Source organism: Falco punctatus (genome assembly GCF_963210335.1).
Source record: "Falco punctatus genome assembly, chromosome: 1".
NCBI classification, from domain to species: Eukaryota; Metazoa; Chordata; class Aves; order Falconiformes; family Falconidae; genus Falco; species Falco punctatus.
This window is the reverse complement of record NC_137580.1, coordinates 83,491,406-83,513,557: the sequence shown is the minus strand read 5'-3', so window position 1 is coordinate 83,513,557 and position 22,152 is coordinate 83,491,406. Positions and strand designations below refer to the sequence as shown.

Sequence of the window (22,152 nt, the reverse complement as noted above, 5' to 3'; positions counted from 1 at the left end):
AAAATCATTAAGTACTTGAAACGATGATGTGAATTGCAGCTGAATTTTGGTCAAGAGACACTATCCATGCAACAGAGCCCCTGTGGTTTGTAGTTTTGGTTAGATTCTTTATCTTTAGATGTTTTCTTTTAGTTTGCTGACTGCTTATGATTGTAGAATACTAATGCTAAGAGGCCATTCCAGTTAAGGTTGAAGCAAAGAGGAGTTGTTTGTTTCTGGATCTTGACTCTATTTGGCCATAGTTTTAGGTTTGAGATAAAATTTCTTACATTCTCTTGAGATGCAGAGATCAAACATATGAGCAATCCTAGAAAAATTCCATTGTTTGGAGCTGCACTTAAATCAGAACGTGATTTATGAAAATAGTTCAAGATGTGGTAAGTAGAATCTAAGTATGATCATGGAGCACTGTCAACTCTTTTAACAGTCTGATTTTGATGTTCCCTTATGCCAACTAAGCCTTACCGAGTTCATGGATTTACTTGGCTTCCTTGGAATAAATTTAGCCACAGCCAAGCTGCATGACACTGAAATCTCGTCACTAAAGTCAGAGGCAGGGCATGTAGCCTCAAAAGCTGTATAATTAAAGGAGTTGTACTTCGCTTTACTTCTAACGCTCTATACTAAGAAAAAACAGACTGCTATTCATGTAGATAAGAGGGAATAATAGCAACAGGTTTGGATTTCTTCACCTGCACAAAATTCTAGTTTGGATAGTGATTGAATTCTGTGTGTTACTTAGCATATTTATGATGGGAGTGTGTGTGTGTATATATGTACATATATACACCAGGAGCTGATGCTCACCAAATCTAGTGCTCACTAAAGAGATTAGTATATCTGACATTTGCCTTATTGGTGAACTTTATGAAATTATTTTAAAGGCAACATAAATACTTCTCCACCGTGCCTTTTAATTGTCTGTCATTCCAGAATTAATAGGCATTGGGCAGTATTAGGACTCTTGTAGTAAGATATGTAAGCTATCTACTGCTGGTACTGGAAAGTACACAGTGCTTAAGACCGCAGCTCTTTTATCTGCCCTGATGAAGCCAAATATCTTTACAATTCATATCAGAGCTTAAACTAATACCAAATGGACCGATTATTTTTGCTTTTGTTTTTATGCTGGTCTTCTGATGATACTATAGTAGAGCCAGCTGAAAATCATCATTATTCTAGCACTTGGTGTGGGATTCAGTGAAATACAGTTGAAACCGTTCTTAAAAGAGCTTATTAGCTTCAAATACTTCATCATGAACTGTTACTCCATCATGAGCAGCAGTCAGTTACTTCCTCTGTTTTTTCAGCAAGCTTATGAGAATTTTTGGTGTTTACTTCTCCTTGCCTCCCCCTCTTAAGTAATGAGAAGCCTTTCCTACTCAGGTCTCAAATTGGCCTGTGCGCCAATTAAGCTAATTGGCAGCATCTTTGATACACTTGCTAATTACAGCTGCAGAAATTTTCAGAGAACAACCTTTCTGCGATTTTTCCTTCAAGCAAAAAATGAAGAGCAATAAACCTCCACAACTCTTAACTGTTCCCTGTTAAGACTGTTGAAATGCTTTCAGAAGAATTTGGTAAGGTGACTCCCTGATTTCTGATTGCTGCGACCACTTAGTACTATTTGGCTGTTTCAATGAGGAGGTAGACACTTCCAAAGAACTCTCTAATAGGAGATTTTCCCATGAATAATTCTGGGCAGGTGGTGATGCCAGGAAAGGCATTACTGGAGCACATGGTATTTTGAGTACTCTAAGTGCATAAAAGATTATAGAAGGGTCTCATAAACTCATTTAACATAGACCAGCCTTGGGGTTTTGCTAAGTCATGCAATTAGCCAAACCATCCCTTGTTGTGGGTTCTAATTAAATACAGAGTTCCTTCCCTCAGTCCCTCTCTTCATATAAAGTGCAGCACATTGTTATCTGGTGACCTTGCTTGCCAGTTACGATAGCTTTGAAAGGACAATATATTATGTAAAAGCTGCAAATCCTGTTTATAAAGGGAGTGAGTTGGTTTTGGTGCTGGTTTAGTGGAGAGAGGAGAATTCTATTTATTTAAATTGAAGTATTAGTAAGAATTGGGAATATACCACTTGCCGTTACAGAAAAGAGCTGAGCTACTCTGGTCTATGAATGAGACTGACTTAATCTTTTGTTTCGTTTTTTGACCTAAGTGGGAGGAGAAAAAATGTTCATCTTTTGTTTTAACTCCGTGTTTCCTTGGGTTGCAGATTTTATGCGTAACCCCATTCTAGCTATCATTATTTCAGCTGAGCTGCCTTGTCTTATTTTCAATCAGTCTCCAAGTGCAGTTACCAGATCTAGTCTTCTTATAAGGAAGTAACTTGTTGCCTTGGGCCTTGTGACTAGAAGGGAATAATGTTTAAGCAGGGGTACATGTATAGAAAGGAAGACAATGACTTCTAACACTGTTGAAATGTCAGACTGTGACCTTTAAAAAGGCTGAAAGAAACCAGAGGGCATAAGCCCTAAGGGATGTTTCTGCATGAGCAAGGGTGGGAGTTGACTGTTTTTCTATCTCTGAAAAAAAGGTGATCTGTTGCTGCTTTCAGTTATTCAGCCTGTGGAATTATACATGTTCCTAAGCAGAGATCACATTGTGCTCTGTTGAGGAAACAAGAAGAGTCCTATTTTTTCAGAAAGTAGAGCTAAAATTACCTGTATATTATGGTTGTGCATTCTCTGAAATGTAAATAATTCGAAAGATCCTGGCAGGATCAGTACTCTAAAAAAGAAACAAACAAAAGCAACAACAAAGAAAACAACCACCCCCCAAACAAAAACACAGATACTGTGCAGATAAATGGATCTGAAATCTTTAGCTAACGTTAGAGAGAAGGGTTTTGTTTCACACAGTATTTGAAATACCGACATACAGCGGGAAAGTCTTAGGAAGTTACCTGTTCCATGCTTAGTGCTGGTGATAGTAATAATAGCGTGTTTCCTTGCACACTGTCCAACTGTTCTTCAAAACAGTTCAAAATAGGTCCTGATGTGGTCATAATACAAGGCAATAGTGGATTTTATGTGATTTAGGGAAGCAACAGACAGAAAGACACATATACAAGCACTGAGATGCTCCAGGTATCAAGTGTTTACTTTTTACCTTGTACTGCAGTAACAACTGGATAGAATTTAGTTCTTTTGTGCTGAGGAAGTAACTGCATACACACGCAGCAGAGCCTTATCAACCTGAAAGGACCAGCCATGTGATTTTTTTAGCACACAGTCCGCTTGCACTGCTAATTCTCTTGGGGCAATCTGTGTGCTTTATCTGATGAACTTTTTATTAGGAACATTTCTGTAGATTATATGAGATTCATCACCTATTATCAGTGTCTTCTCCCAGGATATTACCAATGAATGTGATCTGTCTTCCTTCTTCAGGAGTAGTAAGGTACCAAAATTACTTAAGCTGTGCTAAGTTATTCACTTCCAATCACTATGGTATCAGTAATGCTACTTGCAATTTACACAATTTAAAGCCCTCAAGTCTTAAATTTTGTATTTGGCACCTCTGAACCATAAGTAATTTGGGAGAACACTTTGAATAAAAATGCCTTTGCTTTCCTTCACTTTCAGTAGTTTCTTCTGCTTGATTTATTCCTGGGTATCTCCTAAAGTGCCAGGCAATAAATGTCTATACATTCCGTGATTTGTTTGATCAACTCAATCCATTTTTCAATGACCAGGGAAGGGATCTTAAGTATTTGTAGACTGTATGCACAGATACGTAAAGAAGCTTAGCTTAATTTGTAAAATAAGAAATAGTAGCATAAATTAGATGAAGTAATCATTACTTTTCTGTTTACTCATATTAATTTATTTGTTTTTTTTTCCAAATAAACATTTAGTCCTTTGTTATGTAATAAACACAACAGCTGGTCGTGATTTGAGGAGCATGGTAAGTATGCATAGAAATATTTCTCAACTGTATATTCCATTTATCCAATGATTTGATTATTATCCAAATAGGACAATGACACGTAGCTAGTATGGTTAAGAATGTTTCCCTTAAATGACTAATGCCAAGCTTTACATGACCTGCCTCTATTAAAAATGTACTAGATTAAAAAAAATGCAGTACATCTTTTACATGCCAGTTTAGTAGAAAGGCTGTGAATTAAAATGGAAACACAGAACAGCTTTCCTGTAAAATACTCAAGAAGTAAGATAGAGTTTGAGAAGAAAGGTTGGTGTCTTTAACTTTTTTTTTTTTTAATCTTTTAAAGGGTAACATAATCCATTCTTAAGGTTTCATTAGTTTTAGGGTTTTTCTTCTTCCATTTTGCAGTGATAAGGTGAAAAAAGGAATTTCACTTCGGATTTACCTGAGAAAATTGGTTTTGGCTTTTGATTTCTTTAGCTGGGTAGCTGAAAAATCAGTTATTCACACAGATTTAGAGTAGAATATACCAAATTGTTGCATCAGTTGTATAAATTAGTCCAACTGAATAAAATGCAATGGCCAGTGCATGCTCCAAATACAACGTAAATCGGGTAATGTCTTTCTGCTGGTTTTCTGCTTGCAGACAGATCCTACCATCTGCTCTACTTAGTAGATACTGCTCTTTCTTTTGTAGACATTCAATTAGAGAAGTTCATCTTTTAATCTTTTATTTACAAGCAGTGATGTGAAGCGTCAGTCAGTTCTACAACTGTAGAATCCATTTGGTACAGACTTAATATATACAACTTAATATGTTTGCTTGCAGTAGGATTTGGTCTTAACTACACACAAATGTAGACACTAATAATGAATCAAACTGTTTCAAACGTGCATATGGATTCACTGAGACACTAACGGGAATAATTGTTTTGAATGCACAGAAAACCAGCTTCTAAGAGCTCGCTGTGACAGGGGCTTCAGTTTGTGCTCTTCATAGTTTGAAGACCTGCTTGGCAGAAAGTGTATCTAATTTGTTTTAAACGTAGGATTATTGTTTCTGAGCTTTCTATTGTATGTTTTTTTCACCAGTGCTTCTGAAATCTTTTGTTCACAGCTTTTCAGTCGGACTAGAATGCAAAACTATTCATGTCCAAGTATCAGGGATTTTTAAGTATCCAAGATAATTGCAGGTTAGGGGAAAATAATCTTGAGCTCTCAGTGTTTCTTGTGCCACTCCCCTGCAGTCTTTATTGCTGCTGAATTTTAAACATCCTCCACATTCACCAGGAGGAACTTTCCTGCAATTAAGTAGCTAGAATTCTTGATTCCACGTGTTATGGCATCCTCCTTGGGGAAATCTGACTGTGACACTAAACATTCCAATTTCTAGTCAGGATTCAAGAAAACAAGGTATTTAGCTGAAGCAGATTTTAATATGACCTTTAGATTCTGCAAGGAGATGTGAAACTCGTTCAAAATTGACAGAACAAACTCCCAAAGAAGTGCCAAAGAAAACATTGGAGACTTTGTCAGACAGGGACAACAAAAAAATCTAGTTTATTTTTCTACTTTTAGGGTGTTTACGGAGTGTCAAATACTGTAGCATCTCTATCAGTATCAGCTTAATATGAAGCTACTTTTAAATAGGTATGAAAGACGATGATTTGAAAAGGTGGAATTGGTTTCTGAATAAGACTTCGGAGATTTGCATGGACAAAGAGCTTTTCTTAGATTTATTTAAATGAATACTAGGTTAAGTTGAGGAGTTCATGCCCTTTGGACTTTGCCTGGACAAGGAAAAAACCATTATGGGGCTATAAAATGGTAATTTTAGTCATCTTAACTCTTTTGCCTATTACATTTCTGAGAAAGCTGAGAGAGTAGCACACTGATTTATTTCCAGAACAAGAACAGAAATAATTTTAAAGATACAGTAATGTGCCATGTAGCCATTAAATATATTTCTAAAGAGGCAAAATATTTAGTTACAGAATAAACTGCCAAATTGCAAACTGGCTTTGTTTTAAAAAAATAATAATTCATAGACCAATAGTAAGACAGACTTTCAAAGCTATTTTAAGTCTGAAAAGATGCATATGATGCATTATTGAATGTTTGAAAATACTTGACCTCGTTAGTGACTTGCAGTGAAATTCTACTTGTGTCTTTAAGGTCTAAATACACTTGAAAATTTAACTAATAATTAAATAAATCAGCACTCTCCAAAAAATCATAATCTGTTGCTTCTCTCTCGGATGGGAAAATGAAGAGTAGTCTCTCTGAAGAAAGTTTTGGATGTTTGCCATGCTAACAAGTTATTGTTGCAACAGTGTGGTTGATATAGCTGTGCCTGGGCTAAGGCAAGGGCAAGCAATGAGCTTCATATTTGTGATCAACCAAGGGCTTGAGGTGGATGCAGGTTTCTGCATGGTGGTGACTCCAGGAGCTAGCTGCTAGACCATCTGGAATGATCTAGCAGCCCCCTACCACTGGAAGGAGTTGGTCCTGTTCTCCAAGGGTGAGGCTCGGGCATGTGACTCCACCCTCCTGTGCACACTCTTGGCACTTTAGCCAACCTCTTACTGAGCCAACACAATGTGCTAATTCACCAGAAAATGAGCCAGGAAAAGGTAGATCAATTCTGCCAGTCTAGATGAACTGAGTCATCTCACCTGAAAGAAGAGATGATCACCCAGTTCACCTAGTGGGGAGAGCATGATTTTGCAACTGAGAGGAAGCAAGAGGAAAGAGAAGCAAGGAGCCACTTAATAGCAGCAAGTTTTAGGCAGGATCATCTGTTCTGGTCAGTCACATTCTGGGAGTGGATTATCCTGGATACTCCTGGGCCTGATAAGGCAGCTGAGCTATAGTTAGCTGCACACACAGCTGCTTTAGTTAGCTCTGCAAAACTTCCTTTAGAAAAATACATGGATTCATTTTTCTTCTGACATACATAAACACACAAAATACGGTGCCTGATGCTATTAGAGACAGCTGAGCGTCTGTAAGCATACTACAGGCCTGCTAGAGGTTTGCTGTCGTTCAGTGGTCAGAATAAGACTCCTGAAAAACTGCCTGATGAGTTATTCTGATGTTTGTGTGCCTTTTTTCAGGCAAATTATTTTTCTGAGAGACCTGAGCTTCCTACTTAGCTGGCAAGAAGTTGAAAAGAATTGGGAATGTGTCAGGGTTACAGATGTAAAAAGAAAAAACATGTGAAGGATGAAGACCTTGTGATTCAGAAGCTAATTATGAACACATCAAGAAGGTTCTTACTCATCTCCATTAATGAATATAGCCTTTGTATTTGGGGAGAGTTGGTCAGCTATCTTAGTGGTTGCTGACAGATTTGGACTGTACATGTTATTTTTGAACAGCTTTTCAGGACAGGAATTAAACCTTTGTTTCCTGAATCCTCTAAGCAGGAGGACCCTATGGATTCAGGACACTGTGCATTCCCATATTCATAGTGTGTCTGTACCAGAGACTGTAGTGAAGAACAGAAATACCCAAGAAGCAGTGTTAATTAACTCTAGCTGTGTTCCACGCTGCCAAAGTCAGATTCTTTCTTGTATCTGTTCTTATGTGTGTCAGTGTGTGTATATAAATATATACATATATTTTATTATTTTTTTTCTATGGTGTCCTCCAATTTCTAGACTTTTCAGGTGCAAACACCCATTCATATCTTCACTTTCTTCTGAGAACACACTCAAATATTTTCAAGTTGCACTTCCTTTAATTAATGTAATATGGGTATGTATTTAGTGAAATATTGCTAGTTTTTTTACTGCATATACCAACATTATGGTATTATTTAAATGAGACTTTAAATAAAAAATAGAATCTTTTTGTCTTATTAGCAAATGTAGCAATAGAAGATCAGTATTGGAGTTGTTGGTTGTACGAATTCAGTGTAACAGAGCCTACAGCAAGAGGTAGAGGCATGATATGGATCAACAGATTTAAAATTATTTTTAAAAAGCATACTCTAGAGGAGGGAGAATGATCAGCCAGCAGCCACAAACACTTTTGTGTTGCAGTTCACATTCCACTGGAATTGGATTAGGGTATATCAACATGGCTAGTCTCATAAAAGGCCAGCAGCAGAAACTGGCCTATTACTTTTGGTGAATCAGGTGTTTCTTTAATGCTTGGGAGTTTTTTTCCTCCCATCAGTAGTGGCCTGGTAGCAGAACTGCAGCCTCTGTACAGTCCCTGGTATCTTTGCAGAAAATGAAGGGTGAGTTCTGCAGACATTGGAGGAAGAATCTGATCGACATCTGATTGTCTGAATAGAGTCTGTTTTAAGCAGTATATAAAGCTGTTGCATGTGCAGTCCTGTATTTCTTCTGGGTCTGTCATGCAGAAGTTCACAATTGATGTTGGGCTCCTTGCAGTGTGCAATCCCCCACTACTCAGCCTTACTTTCCTTTTACTGATTTTTTTTTTTTATTATTTCAGCTTTCTAAGTTTGTTGCTATTTTTGGCTTGTGTGTATGTGTATTTTTTGTTTGCTTTTATTTGTTTTATAAATATTTATAATTTCTTTTTTATTCTGCAAGTAGAGGTATAGGAGGTGAGGGGGGACAGAAAGAGAGAAACAAACTATTGCTATTGAAAGCCTGAGAAAATTTTCATTACGTTAGACCAGGGGTCCTCAAACTACAGCCTGCGGGCTGGATATGGCCCACCAGGTTCCTCAGTCTGGACCCCGGTACTTACAGACACACCCGCCCCCCCGCCGGGGGTTGGGGGGGGAAACCAAGCAACTGCAGATGACCTCCTGCCACTTCATCTGCGCGGCGGCCCCCTGTTTAAAAAGTTTGAGGACCCCTGCATTAGACACTGAACTCCTTGTCTCTTAGTTCTTTCACTATTAGGTTGCCTTGAGCCATAAGTGGATAGCACCTAGCCTAGTACTATTTTCATTAGAGATTCTGTCTTTTTATGGTTCATTAAATGAATGCATCAAAATCGCAAAAAAGGCCAAGAGAGTGTGTGTGTCAAGGTGGTCCAGTGAGTTATTGATGAAAGCTCGCTGCTGTAGGCGATGACACACTCAAGGGAGTGATGCGTCTTATCATGTCTAGCACCTTTAGCGCCTTGCATTACATGCAGTTGATGGGACTGGGGACAGCCCTCTGTGTGATTATTGACGTTTTGAATCTGGAATGTCAGAAAAAATTTCCCTAGCTACTCTTGCCCTATCACCCAGTAGTTAACATGACTCTAGGTTTGGGGTTTTTTTCCCTGTTTTTCTTACTGTAAACTTTGTGATGCTCATCACTGCTTTGCCCTTTTATGTTCAGGCTGACATCAGATCTTGTGTGAAACAGTGCCATATCCTTTTATCTTAATGCTTTTCTCTGTAATTATTACTTTGCCTTTTCAGGTGAGAACTTGCCTTTGTTAAGACGATCTTTCTCTGATCATGTTTGTATCGCTTGGTAATATAAAGGTGTATGTGTTCCTCTGCAGCCCTTTTATTTAAATTATTTCTTTATTGGTCTGTCAATGTGAATAATAAAATAACTTGCTCATCTCTCTCCTAATGAATGATGAGGTATAGTCTGTCCTGACATCAATGATTAAAACTTTAATCATTAAAAAAACTTTCCTCAGACTTCAGTAGAACGGGATATTCAAAGAAAATACTGTGTCATCAGACTATAGTGCTGCTGTCAAAAAGACTTTACCTGGCTGATAATCAGGCCCATTAAGGCAACTGGAATTCCTGGATTGATACAGCAACTGGGAGTACAGTCTGCATCCTGTAGTGTGTATCAGGGATGAGCACTTACAATCACATCAAGGCAAATAACAAGAGTTAAAGTATGAAAAGTGCTGGATAAGTATATGGCCTTTAATGATGATTGGAGTCATGCACATATAAGGTTACGCAGATGGCTGCTCTCACTCCAGACATGGAGGCATAGAAATCCTTTGATGTCGTGATTCAACTTTCAGACTTAGCATTTACGGCAGTCCACAAGGAGTTTCTGACAGGCAGGCTTGTGAAATTGATAGAATAATTTTGATTTTAGTTTATTGCCTTGCTTTTCAAGCATCAGCTGATGGCTTGTGTTAAGACTGATGATTGTTTCTGTGCTGCTTGTTTCTTTGTCTGGTGGAGCAAGAGCTCCCTTTCTAGAAGACCATTTTCTGAATGTTAGTGACATCTAAATTTTTCTGTAAAATCAAACTTGCTGTGAGAAAGAGATTATGTGGAAAGACTATATATTATAAGTCATTGTGGTCTAGTAACATCCCATTGACAAATAATACTGTCATGGTCACAGCAGTTGAATAGTCCAGTCACATACTTGACAGTGGTACTTGCTGTGGGATACAGTGATAGTAGGTACAAAGTGTATCATCCAGATTCACTGTCCTCCTTCAGGTAAAATCAGAAGTTTGAGCCAGAGTCCTTGAAACCCTTAAGCGACAATTCTTAGAGGTGAGCCAGATGACACACCACTAAAGATGGAGTAGAATTCTTAGTTGAGGATCACTCTGCAGATGTATTTCTTGTTTTCTGATTCAGCATTGTATTTGGAGACCCTTCTGGAATGAAATTTCATACTGTATTTCATTAGAAGGTTTTATTCCTTTCCCACTCAGGTCATGGAAGCTTCTGTGTGGAGCTAGTAAATTGCAAGATGGACTACAAGCTTGTTCAAGAGGAAATATCTAGCAGGATTGATAACACAGAAGCAAAAGTGGCTAAGATGTGCTTTGCTGGGCCGACTGTAACACTGCCTCTTGCAAAGGAGTCCAGCTTCTGTTGTAGCAAAGCATTAACTGAATTGCCTTTCTGCACAAGAATAGTCTCATGAAGTTTAAGCTCATTGTGTCGGAGTACTTCCTTGCAGGACTCAGCACTTAAAAAAAATCTTTGTTTCTGACTGCAGTAGCTATGCTTGATAATTTTTGTAAAAAGAATGGTTTGCAAGTGTGCATTCCTCTTAGAAATGATGGTACAAATGATTTGCATCTGTGCATAAATTAATTTGGTTTATTTGGTATCTACTTTGTGACTGTCACTTAACGTGTGTTGCACTCACTAACAATACTCCAATGCTTTAAAAACTCTCTTACAAGAAATGAGGATTTGCCTTTTTTGTGAAGAAGCTCTTCTACATAGTCTGTGGCCTCGGTGTTCAAGTAATCTTTCCCTTGCTTTGTAACAAACTCCTCACAGACTTGCAGAGCTGAACAAGAGTTACTGCAAGTTGAGGAAGAAGGGGGATGTTGGTAGGTTGAGAACAGTGTTGTTCTCAGAGAATGATAATTTTCCAAGGATGAAATAGTTACAGGGAATGTTATAAGTGAAGCACACAGAGCAGTCTAAAATGCTAATAAGGAAAGGACTTAAAAAGAAGTGGGTGACTTTTGGCTTTGAAGCCATTTTCCTTTTTAATTTGCCACAGATAAATGCATGACTTGGGTTTCAGGGTTCTGGTTTTGTTTTCCTATTTGTGACACATCGATTTAGCCTTATTGCTGTTCTGTTAGTACTTGCCCTTTAGAATGATGGTGTTTGTTACCAAAAGCATGAGATTTTTTTTGGAAACTGCTCTCTAATGATATGACTAGGAGGAAAGATTAGGGTTCCTGATGCCAGATAGTCTGGATTCTTTTATTTCTGTACTGGTATGGAAGGTAGATGCTGATACTCCTTTTCCAAGTACGTGGGTGAAGACTGATGGGAAATCAGTGCTCCAATGTGAATAGTGATAGTAATGAGTCAACTGTTATTTCCGCCTTGTGTTACACAGCTGTATAGAGAATAATGTGAACACTGAACATTTTTACACATAATAATGTCTTCATAATTAAATACTTGTAAGAAGTAGGTCATATTCAGTATAGGAAAACCTACCTGCTGCACTGTTCCTATGAAACATAGGCAGGAGCTTGCCATCTCACTCTATGTCTGTGCTGAAGATGTGATGGCTCAACTTCCTCTATTACTTGCTTGTGGCAGAAATGTTGAACAAGAGTTTTCTTTCTTTGGCTGATATGACAAAGTAGTGGAAGAATACAGGAAAATGTGGCTTATTTAGTCCTCATCCTCTACCCCCACCCACTTACCTGCTCCTTACATTTTCAGGTTTCACTGTTGAAAATCTTTTTGGAATGTTCATATTGAGTACTGACTACAGAGAGGAATTTGTGGTTTATGACTTGTTTCTAACTCTGAATACATGCTGGCTTTATGACTTTTGGTAAATCCCATCACTATTTTGGCATCAATTTTCACTTCTTAAAACCTTGTCTATTAACTAAAATCTTAGATTCTTTCAGGCAAATACTGCTCCCTCTGATGAAGTTTGGTTTTGGTTAAGGCTTCTGGCCACAAAAGCATTAAAAATGTAATGATATAATTAAATTCCAAAATCAATGCTAAAACGAGATGATAAGTAGGGAAGATAGCTAGCCTGTCCAACTAGATACCAAGCGATTCACTTTTGGATGGATATAACATAGTATAACCTAATAGAAAATTAATTCTTGTAGCTTTTGGTTTTATTTCTTGTCAGGAAATAACTTCAGCATGCAATTTTCAATGCAGATATATGTAAGATAGATTGATGTGTTTATGGCATCAAATCATTAAAATACTTTCCTGACTCTGTGTTACTGCACAGGTTAGGTGTGTTGCTGCGTGAAAATGGTTTCAAAGAAAATAATCTGCAGTAAGATCCTATGTGGTTTTGCAGGTTTTTGATCACGTGGTGCACTGTGTTTATTTCCTGTGGGTTTAATTTGTTGCCCTCCAATGCATCTGAGCTATTAGTGTTCTTTACAGCCTGTTGTGCTGTGCAGTTCTCCATCTACAGTGGTCCCTCCCTCTGGACTTCTGTTGAGCACTACTGCAAAGTGTAGCCAAGGAACAACTTCATTGCTTTTAAACAAGCAAAATGAGCAACTGCCATAAAGCCTGTATTGCCTTTCTGTCTAAGATCAAAACCTCCCATCAGTTTGTCACTGTGTCATAAAGCTCTTCTCAGTAAAGCATAGCACTTAATCAAAAACTTGAAAATGCAGTGCTAATTGTTTTAAGAAAATCAGCACTGCCACAAAACTGGCAAAAGAGGGAACACAGCAAGTCATCATTGGAAAACTCCAGTTTTGTCTGTTTGTGTGTAGGGGCTGCTCAGATAGATGCTTGAACCTAAGGAAGGAATATGACAAGCAACCAACAAATCCTAAAAGATTGAAATGGTCCTACTCAGATATTCATGTAACAGTCTTGATTGACTCAGTCCTTTCTAAGTGATGTACTGAGAAGAGTAAATCATCCCTCAGTTAACAACTGACTGAGATACACCTGGGCATGGCATTCACTGTGTAAATAGCTTAAACAGCCTCATTTTTGAGCATCAGTGGATTCAGCCATTTAATTAGGTTAAGACCAAAATGTCTTGATTTTCCAAAACTGAGCATGAAGTTTTATTGGAACAGTTAGCTTCTTGATCTGGAAATAGATCATGCTTCCAAATTTATTCTTTTTTTCCCTAGAGATTTTGGCTAAAAATATTGCAATGCATAACAGACCTGGGAGAGCTAAAGAGTTCAAAAAGTCCAAGGAGATCAGCTGAAACTAACTAAAAAGGTCAAATTTCTGGCCAGGCTTGAAAAGAACCACTTATCTCAATCCCCAAGATACAGCAACAAACTTCATCTATCGCACTACCAGTCTAAGCTTGCAGCTGGTAAGGCAATTATCCGAAGTTGTTCCCTTCAATCTACAAGAAAAAGGCAACTTTTTTTTTTTTTTTTTTTTTAATAGTAGCATTATCTAATTGATTGTAAGAGTGTTTTATTTCTCATGAATGCTGGATGATTGTGGATTGAATAGTTTTAAAAATAAAGTAACTGTTAGGACAGTGAAGTCCCTAGTATCTGGCAATATAGAATGAAGTTAGAGGTCTGGCAGATTTCTTCAGTTTTCTGAAGCCATGGTCAATGACTTTACAGTAAAACTGGACTGTGAATAGTGCTTTTTGTTATTGACTGAGAGCTGTTGTTACACGACATTAAAAGAAATAAAGATTTAAGATTTTTACCCAGTCTGCAGTACAAAATTAGGAGTCTAATGAGGAAAGCAGTATGACCTTTTGGAAGGTAGATGCAGCATGTTTACGGTGTCACGTTCAGGGATATATCATGTGCGCTAGCGTTGGGTGTGTGGAGGGAGACTGAATGTGCTGCCTTTTCCTAGGACTTTCTCCCCCCCCCCCCCCCCCCCCCAATTCACTGACCTGCAAAGAATTTGCTTTTTCTATCCATGACAAGTATTTTTAAAAGTGTCAGTCAGGGAAGATTTGCTAAAGAGAAAGGAAAGAAAACCACCCTCATACAGCACCCTTTCCCAGGTAGCCACTGATTGAAATCCTCAACAAACCGTTCACAGCAGAAGAGGTCAAATACAGATGTAGTTTTAAAGGATTGAGAACTAGTAGCTCCTGGCATAAGCACAGCATCATAATTAGGTTTTATTGGTTTGCTTCAAACTGTTTGGGACATCTCCTGAATCCTGTTAACGCCACTCTGCAGTTGGAGTAGTTACTTTTGGCCAGACCTTGCAGTGGAGCAGCCTATTCCAGCTGAGGGTCAGCCCCTCGAGATTCAGTAGCTAGGTGAGGCATCTCTTGCTGTGGTCCTCTGGAAAAAACTGTTTTTTTCCTCTGCAGTGTCTCAGCTTAAGATAAAATGATTTTGCAGCTTGCTACAAGTGATCAGTTCAAAGTTGAGCAGATCTCTATGGATCATAGGGATCTATCCTTATACGGATAGATTAAATTCCTCAATGCTTGGTTTAGTCTGGTACCAACCACTGCTTTTGTATTGACACAGAGTATGACGCGCTCTGTGCCATACATCCACACAGAGAACAAGTAAGGCCTAGTTAATGTACTGTATTCTTGCACTTAGTTATTCTGCTGCCAAGTTCCCCATGTAGACAAGCCTTCAGGTTTATAGTGGTAAACTGCAGTTCCTGAATTTAACGGTCTATTTTTTTTTATTGATGTTGTTTCCTTAACAGCGCTTAAGTTACCTATCTTTTATTTTGTTTGACATCCTAAAACAGAGAATCACTGTGTGATTATTGTCTTATTTATTCAGGTGGCTTATTCCTGGGGAATTTTGATTATTATAGTATAGCTCTTATGTAATATTTAGGGTAGGTACACATCTTAAGAGCTCCACTTTTATGCTGGGTTTCACCCAATAACACATAAAATTGTAATCTTCTGCAATTCTGCATTTATAAAAACATACATAATTTGTACGAAAACAGTCATGGTTGCAATTAAGGATGCTGATAGTTTTTGGGTTTAGTTTCCTATCCTTCAGAATCCTTAATAAACTTTTATGGTCAAAATCCAGATAGTACTGCAGAGCTCAGTGTAGTTTTTGAGAACTGTTTTCTGTTTGTGCTGATTATAACTCTCCCCAGATAAAAGTCTAAAATTGTTTGATTTTTTGGCCTTTGGCTGTTTGGAAAGCTGCTGTCAGCTTCCAGCATAAGTCAATTTATATTCACTGCACATCGACAGCTTGATGATAGGAGGAAGTGCAACAGTGATCAGACCAGTTTGCCATTGCCCCAAAATTTCAAAACCAATGGACCACGCTCTATCTGGTGAGATTGTTTCCTTGTTTTAATAGGTATTTCACCTTCAGGGTTTTTTCATTTGTGTTGCTTTCTTATTCCAAAGAGTCATTGATCTAGAAACTCTGAGGAATGTTGTCCTGTGGAGATGGGGAAAACACATGGAAGATTTTTAATCCCTTAGATAATTAAACACTAAAATAAATGATTAAAAAATATTAGTGAAACACATTTAGTTTTAATATAAAAATAACGTACTTCTCCCTGTGGAATGCAAGGGAGGGAGCTGTAATCAAAAGAAGGGAAATAAAAAATTGAATACCTTGAGCTTTTTTCCCACTGTCTGAGTTGCCTTCTTGATGCCTCACTGTGTTTAATGGTGCTTTGCCAAGCTGTTGGGAGGTGTATAAAATGAGTGTGGAATTTATAAATGAGACATTAAATGGAGGAACACTGTTATGGGCTGGATAATCTGAAGAGTACAACAGCAGAACAGATTTTGCCTTAGGGCTGGATAGGAGAGATGGATCCTTGCAACTCTTTAAGTACTAGCAAAGCCATTTAGAGTTGTTAGAAATCTCTATTAGAGGATTATCTAGAAAAATGTTTTCAAAAACTTCATCTGCTATCAATGAACATCTGGAGAGAGAGTGGGAGCTGAATGCTGAAAAGACCAAGACTAAAATAGAGGGGTTTTTAATTCAGAGTCTCCGCAGTTTACTCTTGATTAAAAACAAGCAGAAAAGCCTTGTGTGTGACTTCCTCTAAAATAAAACAAGATCTAAGCTGAATTTTTCAGCTTTAGGGATCAGGGGACTTCAGCCTTTTATTGCTGTTGCAGTTTACAGTCCCATATGATAATGTGTGCTGAGGCCATTTTCCCAATTCTTCAGATGGAACTTATTTCAAATTCTAGTTGGGGTTTAAGAGTTGACATTACTTTAATTTTTTTAAAAGTAAGGGTTTATTTTGATCGTTGGGAGAGGAATTTCATTTTTTCAAGATTGAGAGAAAGATATCCAAAACTGTGAAACTCTTCTCTGCAATCTTTTCTTCCTGACCCCTTTCATTCTAAGAATTGTGCCTTCTGCCTTACAGCTGAATGATATCCACCCTTATCTGGCGTTTGTTTGTGTTTGTTGTGTTTGGGTTTTTTTTTTTGGGGTGTGTGTGTGTTATATTTTTTGGTTTGGTTTGTTTTTTTTTTTTTGTGGTTCCCCCCCCCCCTTTTAATAGCAAGCTGATTTTGCTTTTTCTGTATAGAAAATTCTTTGCTCCAGTTTTCTGATTTGTTGGTTTGCGTGACATTAATGCCTGAAGACCTTAACTAAGATGACAGCCTCGTTATTGTAGTTGGTGCTCTTATATAGACAGTAAGATGAGTCTCTTGAATTTGCAGTCTACACAGATCAAGGGTGAGGGGAGATAAATAGTTGGACAGAGAACAGCAGCACAGCATAAGCAACTTGTCTGAGATTGGGCAGTCTGCAGCAGAGTGAGATCTCCTGCTTTAACTGCATTGTTGTGGAGGTGCCATGATTCATGTGCTGGTTATGGGGAGCATTGGTGTGGCTTCCTCTCCTGCAAAGGTGAACTCCCCTTTCAGGTTGTCCAGGCTCTAGGTAGAAAAGATGGTTTATTGCTGAGAGGCATTTTCCAGATTTGTTTTTGGTGAATGCTTGCAGTCTGAAACCAGAGGTTTCTAGGAACTAACAATATCTTCCCATAGAATTTGAAGGTAATAAGCCTCTTCTGTTCTAGTACTTGCGATGAATTGCAGTGAATAAGTGGTAGATTGGTGTTTAGCAGTAACTGACATCAGTTAGGCTGGTACTTGATGAACAATTAAATATTTAAGTCAGATGCCAAACAAAAAATAAGGACAAATTAAACATTTGTGGACTAGAGCTTGGGAAACTGGGTTGCTTTTGAAAATTCTGTCTGTAGTTACCCTTTGTCACTCTTCTGAATAAGGGTAAGGATTTGAATTTGCTATGGAAAAAAAATGCAGTTTATTTTACAATTAGGGTGTTAGGGTGTGAAGACATAAGCACGAAGGTCCAATATTCAAACGGGAAAGGTCATACTGTATTTGCATCTGTATTTTTTACCAGTGTATGTTTTTGCTTTTTGGGAGTGACAGTTCCTAGAAAGGAAGGAGAGCTTATTCTTTAATATGATACGTTGCCTTAGATAATTGCTTGATGGCACAGTTAGAATAGGTATCTCGCAGTGAGAAGCTCAGTGTCACTGAAAATGTTCCTTCAGTGTGCAGTGATGTACAGCCTACAGATAATGCAGTTGTATTAAGGAACAATGTAGGGTTAGGTAGGCAACAACAACAGCGGAGCGAATCCTGATAGTTATTTACAGAAAAAACCCTGCTTTTCATAGATAAAGTGAATAGAGGGGACTATAAATTGGATGCAAATAAAGCTTCTTTTGAAATCCTCTAGTACCAGAGTGTTGCAAGGAGCTTTTGTATGAATGGTTATTGTGCTAACTGTTCTTAAAGTGAAATTCAGCCTTTAGTAGTAAAGCACCTAAAGTCCATCTATTGCTTGAGTGCTGAAAAGAAGGCTGAAGCAAACTCTTAAGTGTTCCATGTGCAGCATTTGATGATGTAAAATCACTGCATTGGTTTCTTGTACAGGTACAACTTACTTCAGTATTCAGATTCCTTTTTTAAATGTGCCTGTGCAGTGATCCTATGTTGCAGAGGCTGACTCAGTAATTTTCCTCTCCAGTAATAAACATCTATTGCAAGTGAACGTGCGACCTTTGACATGGGCAAACCTACAAAAGCTACCTCTTTTACTCTAGCTGCCATGTAAGAACATATAATAACCTAGTGTTTTCCAAGCTAACTAAATCATCATCTACCTAGGCTACTTCTGCATGCATTGATGATGCTTACTGTTGCCACTAATACCAGCTGCAGCACTGTCAATCCCTTCAAATAAAGCCTGCGAAATTATGTCACAGTATGACTTGAAGATCTGATGTTTTAAACTCTCCTTTCCTTTCAACAGTGACGGAGAGTCGAGGGATCCTGGAGAGTATACAGAGATTTTCTTTACTGCCAACTTACTTGCCTGTGACCTATCGTATCCACAATGCAGATGTTTCCTTCTTTCTTAAGGAAGCTAATCAGGATATTATGAGGAATTCTAGCTTGCAGTCCCGAGTGGAATCCTTTCTGATCTACAAATCCAAGAGACCACCTGTGTTAAATGCCAGCTATGGACCTTTTTCCATTGAACAAGTAGTGCCCCAGGACTTAATGTGGGCTTCAAATCCATTTGGATCTACTAACAAGTTCTCCTTTAATTGGAAACTTAAGGCCTTCATAATGAATGACAAAATTTACCCAAGCAAGCCCAAAGTCCAGGTCCTATTCTACATTGTGGGCAGGGACTGGGATGACTATAACACCATGGAACAGCTGCCCTGCCTGCGGGTGTTTGCCTTCAGAGAGACACGGGAAGTCAGAGGCAGCTGCAGATTGCAAGGAGATCTGGGGTTGTGTGTGGCAGAGCTGGAGCTCCTGCCAAGCTGGTTTAACCCCCCCACGGTTGTTGCTGGCCGTAAGAAATCAATGGATCAGTCTGAAGGGAGCCCTGTGGAACTTTACTATGCCATACAGCCGGGACATGAGAAAGGGGAATGTACAAAGGAGGATGTAAGGAAAAGTAATGGGCTCCAACCAGGGCACAATGACATTGATGAGTCAGGACCTCCCTTGCAGAGGATTGGAAGTGTTTTTCTTTTCCAGACACATGCTGGCCCTTCCTTAAATGAAATGAAATTGGATAATAATATTGCCATCCAGTATGCACCAAAGACTGTCAAGCAAGGTGACATTTTGACTTTCCTTGTATCTGTTGCTAAAAATTCAACAGAAGATCAGTTCACACTGAGGTAAGGCTGTTTTTTATTTCTTCGATACCTTATTCTTTGTTTCTCTACTCTTGGTATAGAAAGTCACTTTCTCATGTCTAATTTGCCCAACAATCCTTCATTGTAGCTCTACAGAAATTGAATAGCAGCTGGTTGTCTTGACATTTCTCCTCTTGTTCAGTCTAATATTGTATGAATTGTCTGAGTTGTGATCTCTGAGTGAGAAAGGCCTTTTCTTGAAGTTGCCCTTTGATTACCACTTAAAAAATTTGGAATAGTAGAGGTTGGACCTACCTATGTGCTAATAGGAGATGACATGTAAAGTCTCCTGAGCTAGAGTTTGCCATGCTCCTAATCTATTATTGAACTTATGGTAAAATTAGCAAAGCTCAAGTCCTGGGATGTGAGCAAGAATTAGGCATCTAAGTAGGATTTATATGCTTAAACCTCTTTCCCCAACTTATTGTAAGCCTGGTTCTGTTTTACAGTATGTTTGATGTTCCTAAGTATTATTGCTATACCAAAACAGTTTCTGAAAATGAAAAATACCTGAGGGGGGTGGTGGTGGTGGTGGTGATTTGAATGTAATGTCAAGTGCTGTATTGGTTTACTTCGCTTTCTGAGCATTGGGGTATTAGAGTGGGAAGCTCACTATGACCACCAGTATTAATACAAGGAAGAACAGCAAAGACTATCAGGCTGTACTGTGGCTAACTGAGAGCAATGTGCATTGCGTGCAAGTGAGGCTGTCCAGTTGTCTTTTTAAGTTTGTCCTTCCGTGTTGCAGCTCCATAAACTAAGGTGGTGTGGCTGACATGGAAAATTGTTGTGTGTAGAGCTGATTTCATTTTTATCCCTTACCAATGACTCATGTAATCTTTTTTAGAACTGGAGGTAACTGTTGTAATCTCGCTTCTGAGATTGACTAACCTGTCCTCAGTGTTTGTCCTAGAAATGGCCATTGGTGCCAAAGCCTACAAAGGCTCACAAAACTTACTGCCAAAAGAGGAGGTGCATGATAGCAGGGAGCGGTGAACTCCCTGCTGTTACAAATGTCACAGGTGCACCATATCTAACAGCTGTTGCTGAGCACTAGAGATGCTTGGTACCTTCAGGTAAGAAATTGTATCCTACTCTGACTTGAGACAAAATACACTTTCCTTTCTCTGGTGGTTATGCACCTCAGACTCCAAAAACGTCCCCAAGATATATTTCAGGGCTCAATTATTAAAGTGGCACAAAGCTGTAAATGCTACATTGTTGAACTTATATGTATACCGCATAGTGGAGTAAGGAGTAAGTCAGATTTGACTCCACTGACCTAAGTAGTAAGGGCTCGAACTAGTAATTCTCATGATTTATTTATTCCTGCCCCCCCACTGCCACCCCCTGCCTTTTTTCCATTGCAAGTGTGTAATTTATAAAATGAATTACCACAGCACTTAGATGCTGTCTCAAGGACAGTTATTTCTTCTTCATCTGGTAGAGGGCAAACATCAGTAGGCTATGTACACTCCTTATCATATCAGGTTTTCATTTTCTGAGTCAATCTGCCTAACATTTAAGTCATTTCCTGAGTGACTAATTTCAAGATGACAGAGTTCCTCATAGTAAGCATTCAGGGATGCCTGTCTTTATGAATTTAAAGAGATATTACTTCAGACATGCATGGAAACTTCTACTACATATGAAAATTGGTTTAAAAATAAACATTAAAAACCTTTTCTATCTAAGAGAGAATTAAGGTAAAAATAATTCATTGTTTTTAATTTGTGAATGCAGGGTTGTAGAAATCTGACATCAAAGCATATATATTTCTGTGAGCTGTGATCAGTTTAAAATAGAGCTAGTTATAATCATGATAATTATATGTAGGTTTGTAAAATTTTCAAAAATCTTGCTTTGTTTAAATTAGGATGAAAACTGGACACCTGGACTTTTAAATAAATGCTTCTAAATTTAATTTTCTGGAACAAAAAGAAATGATGTGTCTATATTTAGCTCTTTATTTTGAGATCTAAGGTATCATAAACCACCAAAAAAACTAAATATAGATAGCAAATATCAGTTCAAAATGAAAAATGTGGTGTTTTCTTCTTCAAAAACATCAATTTGCTGTTACCTTTTAAAACCAAACTTCTGTAACAGCTTGCTGTTAATCATGTCGCTTTCATGAGTTTTGATTTCTCTCGACCTACTTTTCTAACAGTAACTGGCTTCAAGACTATAATCTGCTACAATATCAGGGTAGTTATAGTATCTGTTCTACTGTTCTTCTAAAGCATTATTGGCTGTCTGTCTTTGATCAAACTACATGTCTAAGCTTTTGTTTGGTTGTTTTCTTGGTCAGAACTGTAGTATTTCTGTTCTGCATTAATCCCTCCATGACACGTGCATAGCTAATTCAGTTTTCATTGGTTGCTAAATCATATGTATATTCTGCTGTAAGGGAAAAAGCAACTACCATGTAAGAGCAAAAAATTCAGCTTGATTAAATACTTTGGCTTAAATTCTTTATGTTGGCCTCTTCTATAATCCCAGTGTTAAACAAGATGCTAACACCTCTTTCGTGGCCCTCTCTTTGGGAGTAAACTCTTCAGTGCTTTAGATACTGAGGTAGAGTTTGACTGAAATAAGGCCCTGTTTCAGAATTGCATGTCAGTCTAGTATATCCATTATCCATAACTATATGATCTTTAAAGGTCTGTTCC

General features: G+C 38.2%; 1 protein-coding gene across 3 annotated transcripts in view; it reads left to right on the top strand.

The window, feature by feature from the left end:
* TMEM132D (transmembrane protein 132D) overlaps window positions 1-22,152 on the top strand; it is a 261,285-nt gene that overhangs the window by 37,424 nt on the left and 201,709 nt on the right. For all 3 annotated transcript variants that reach the window (XR_013930456.1, XM_080402026.1, XM_080402025.1), the window contains exon 2: window positions 18,574-19,462. Coding sequence is in view for 2 of the 3 variants with exons in the window: in XM_080402026.1 (XP_080258152.1) it covers window positions 18,574-19,462 (889 nt within the window). In the remaining variant the exon portion in view is untranslated. The remainder of the gene's footprint in view (window positions 1-18,573; window positions 19,463-22,152) is intronic.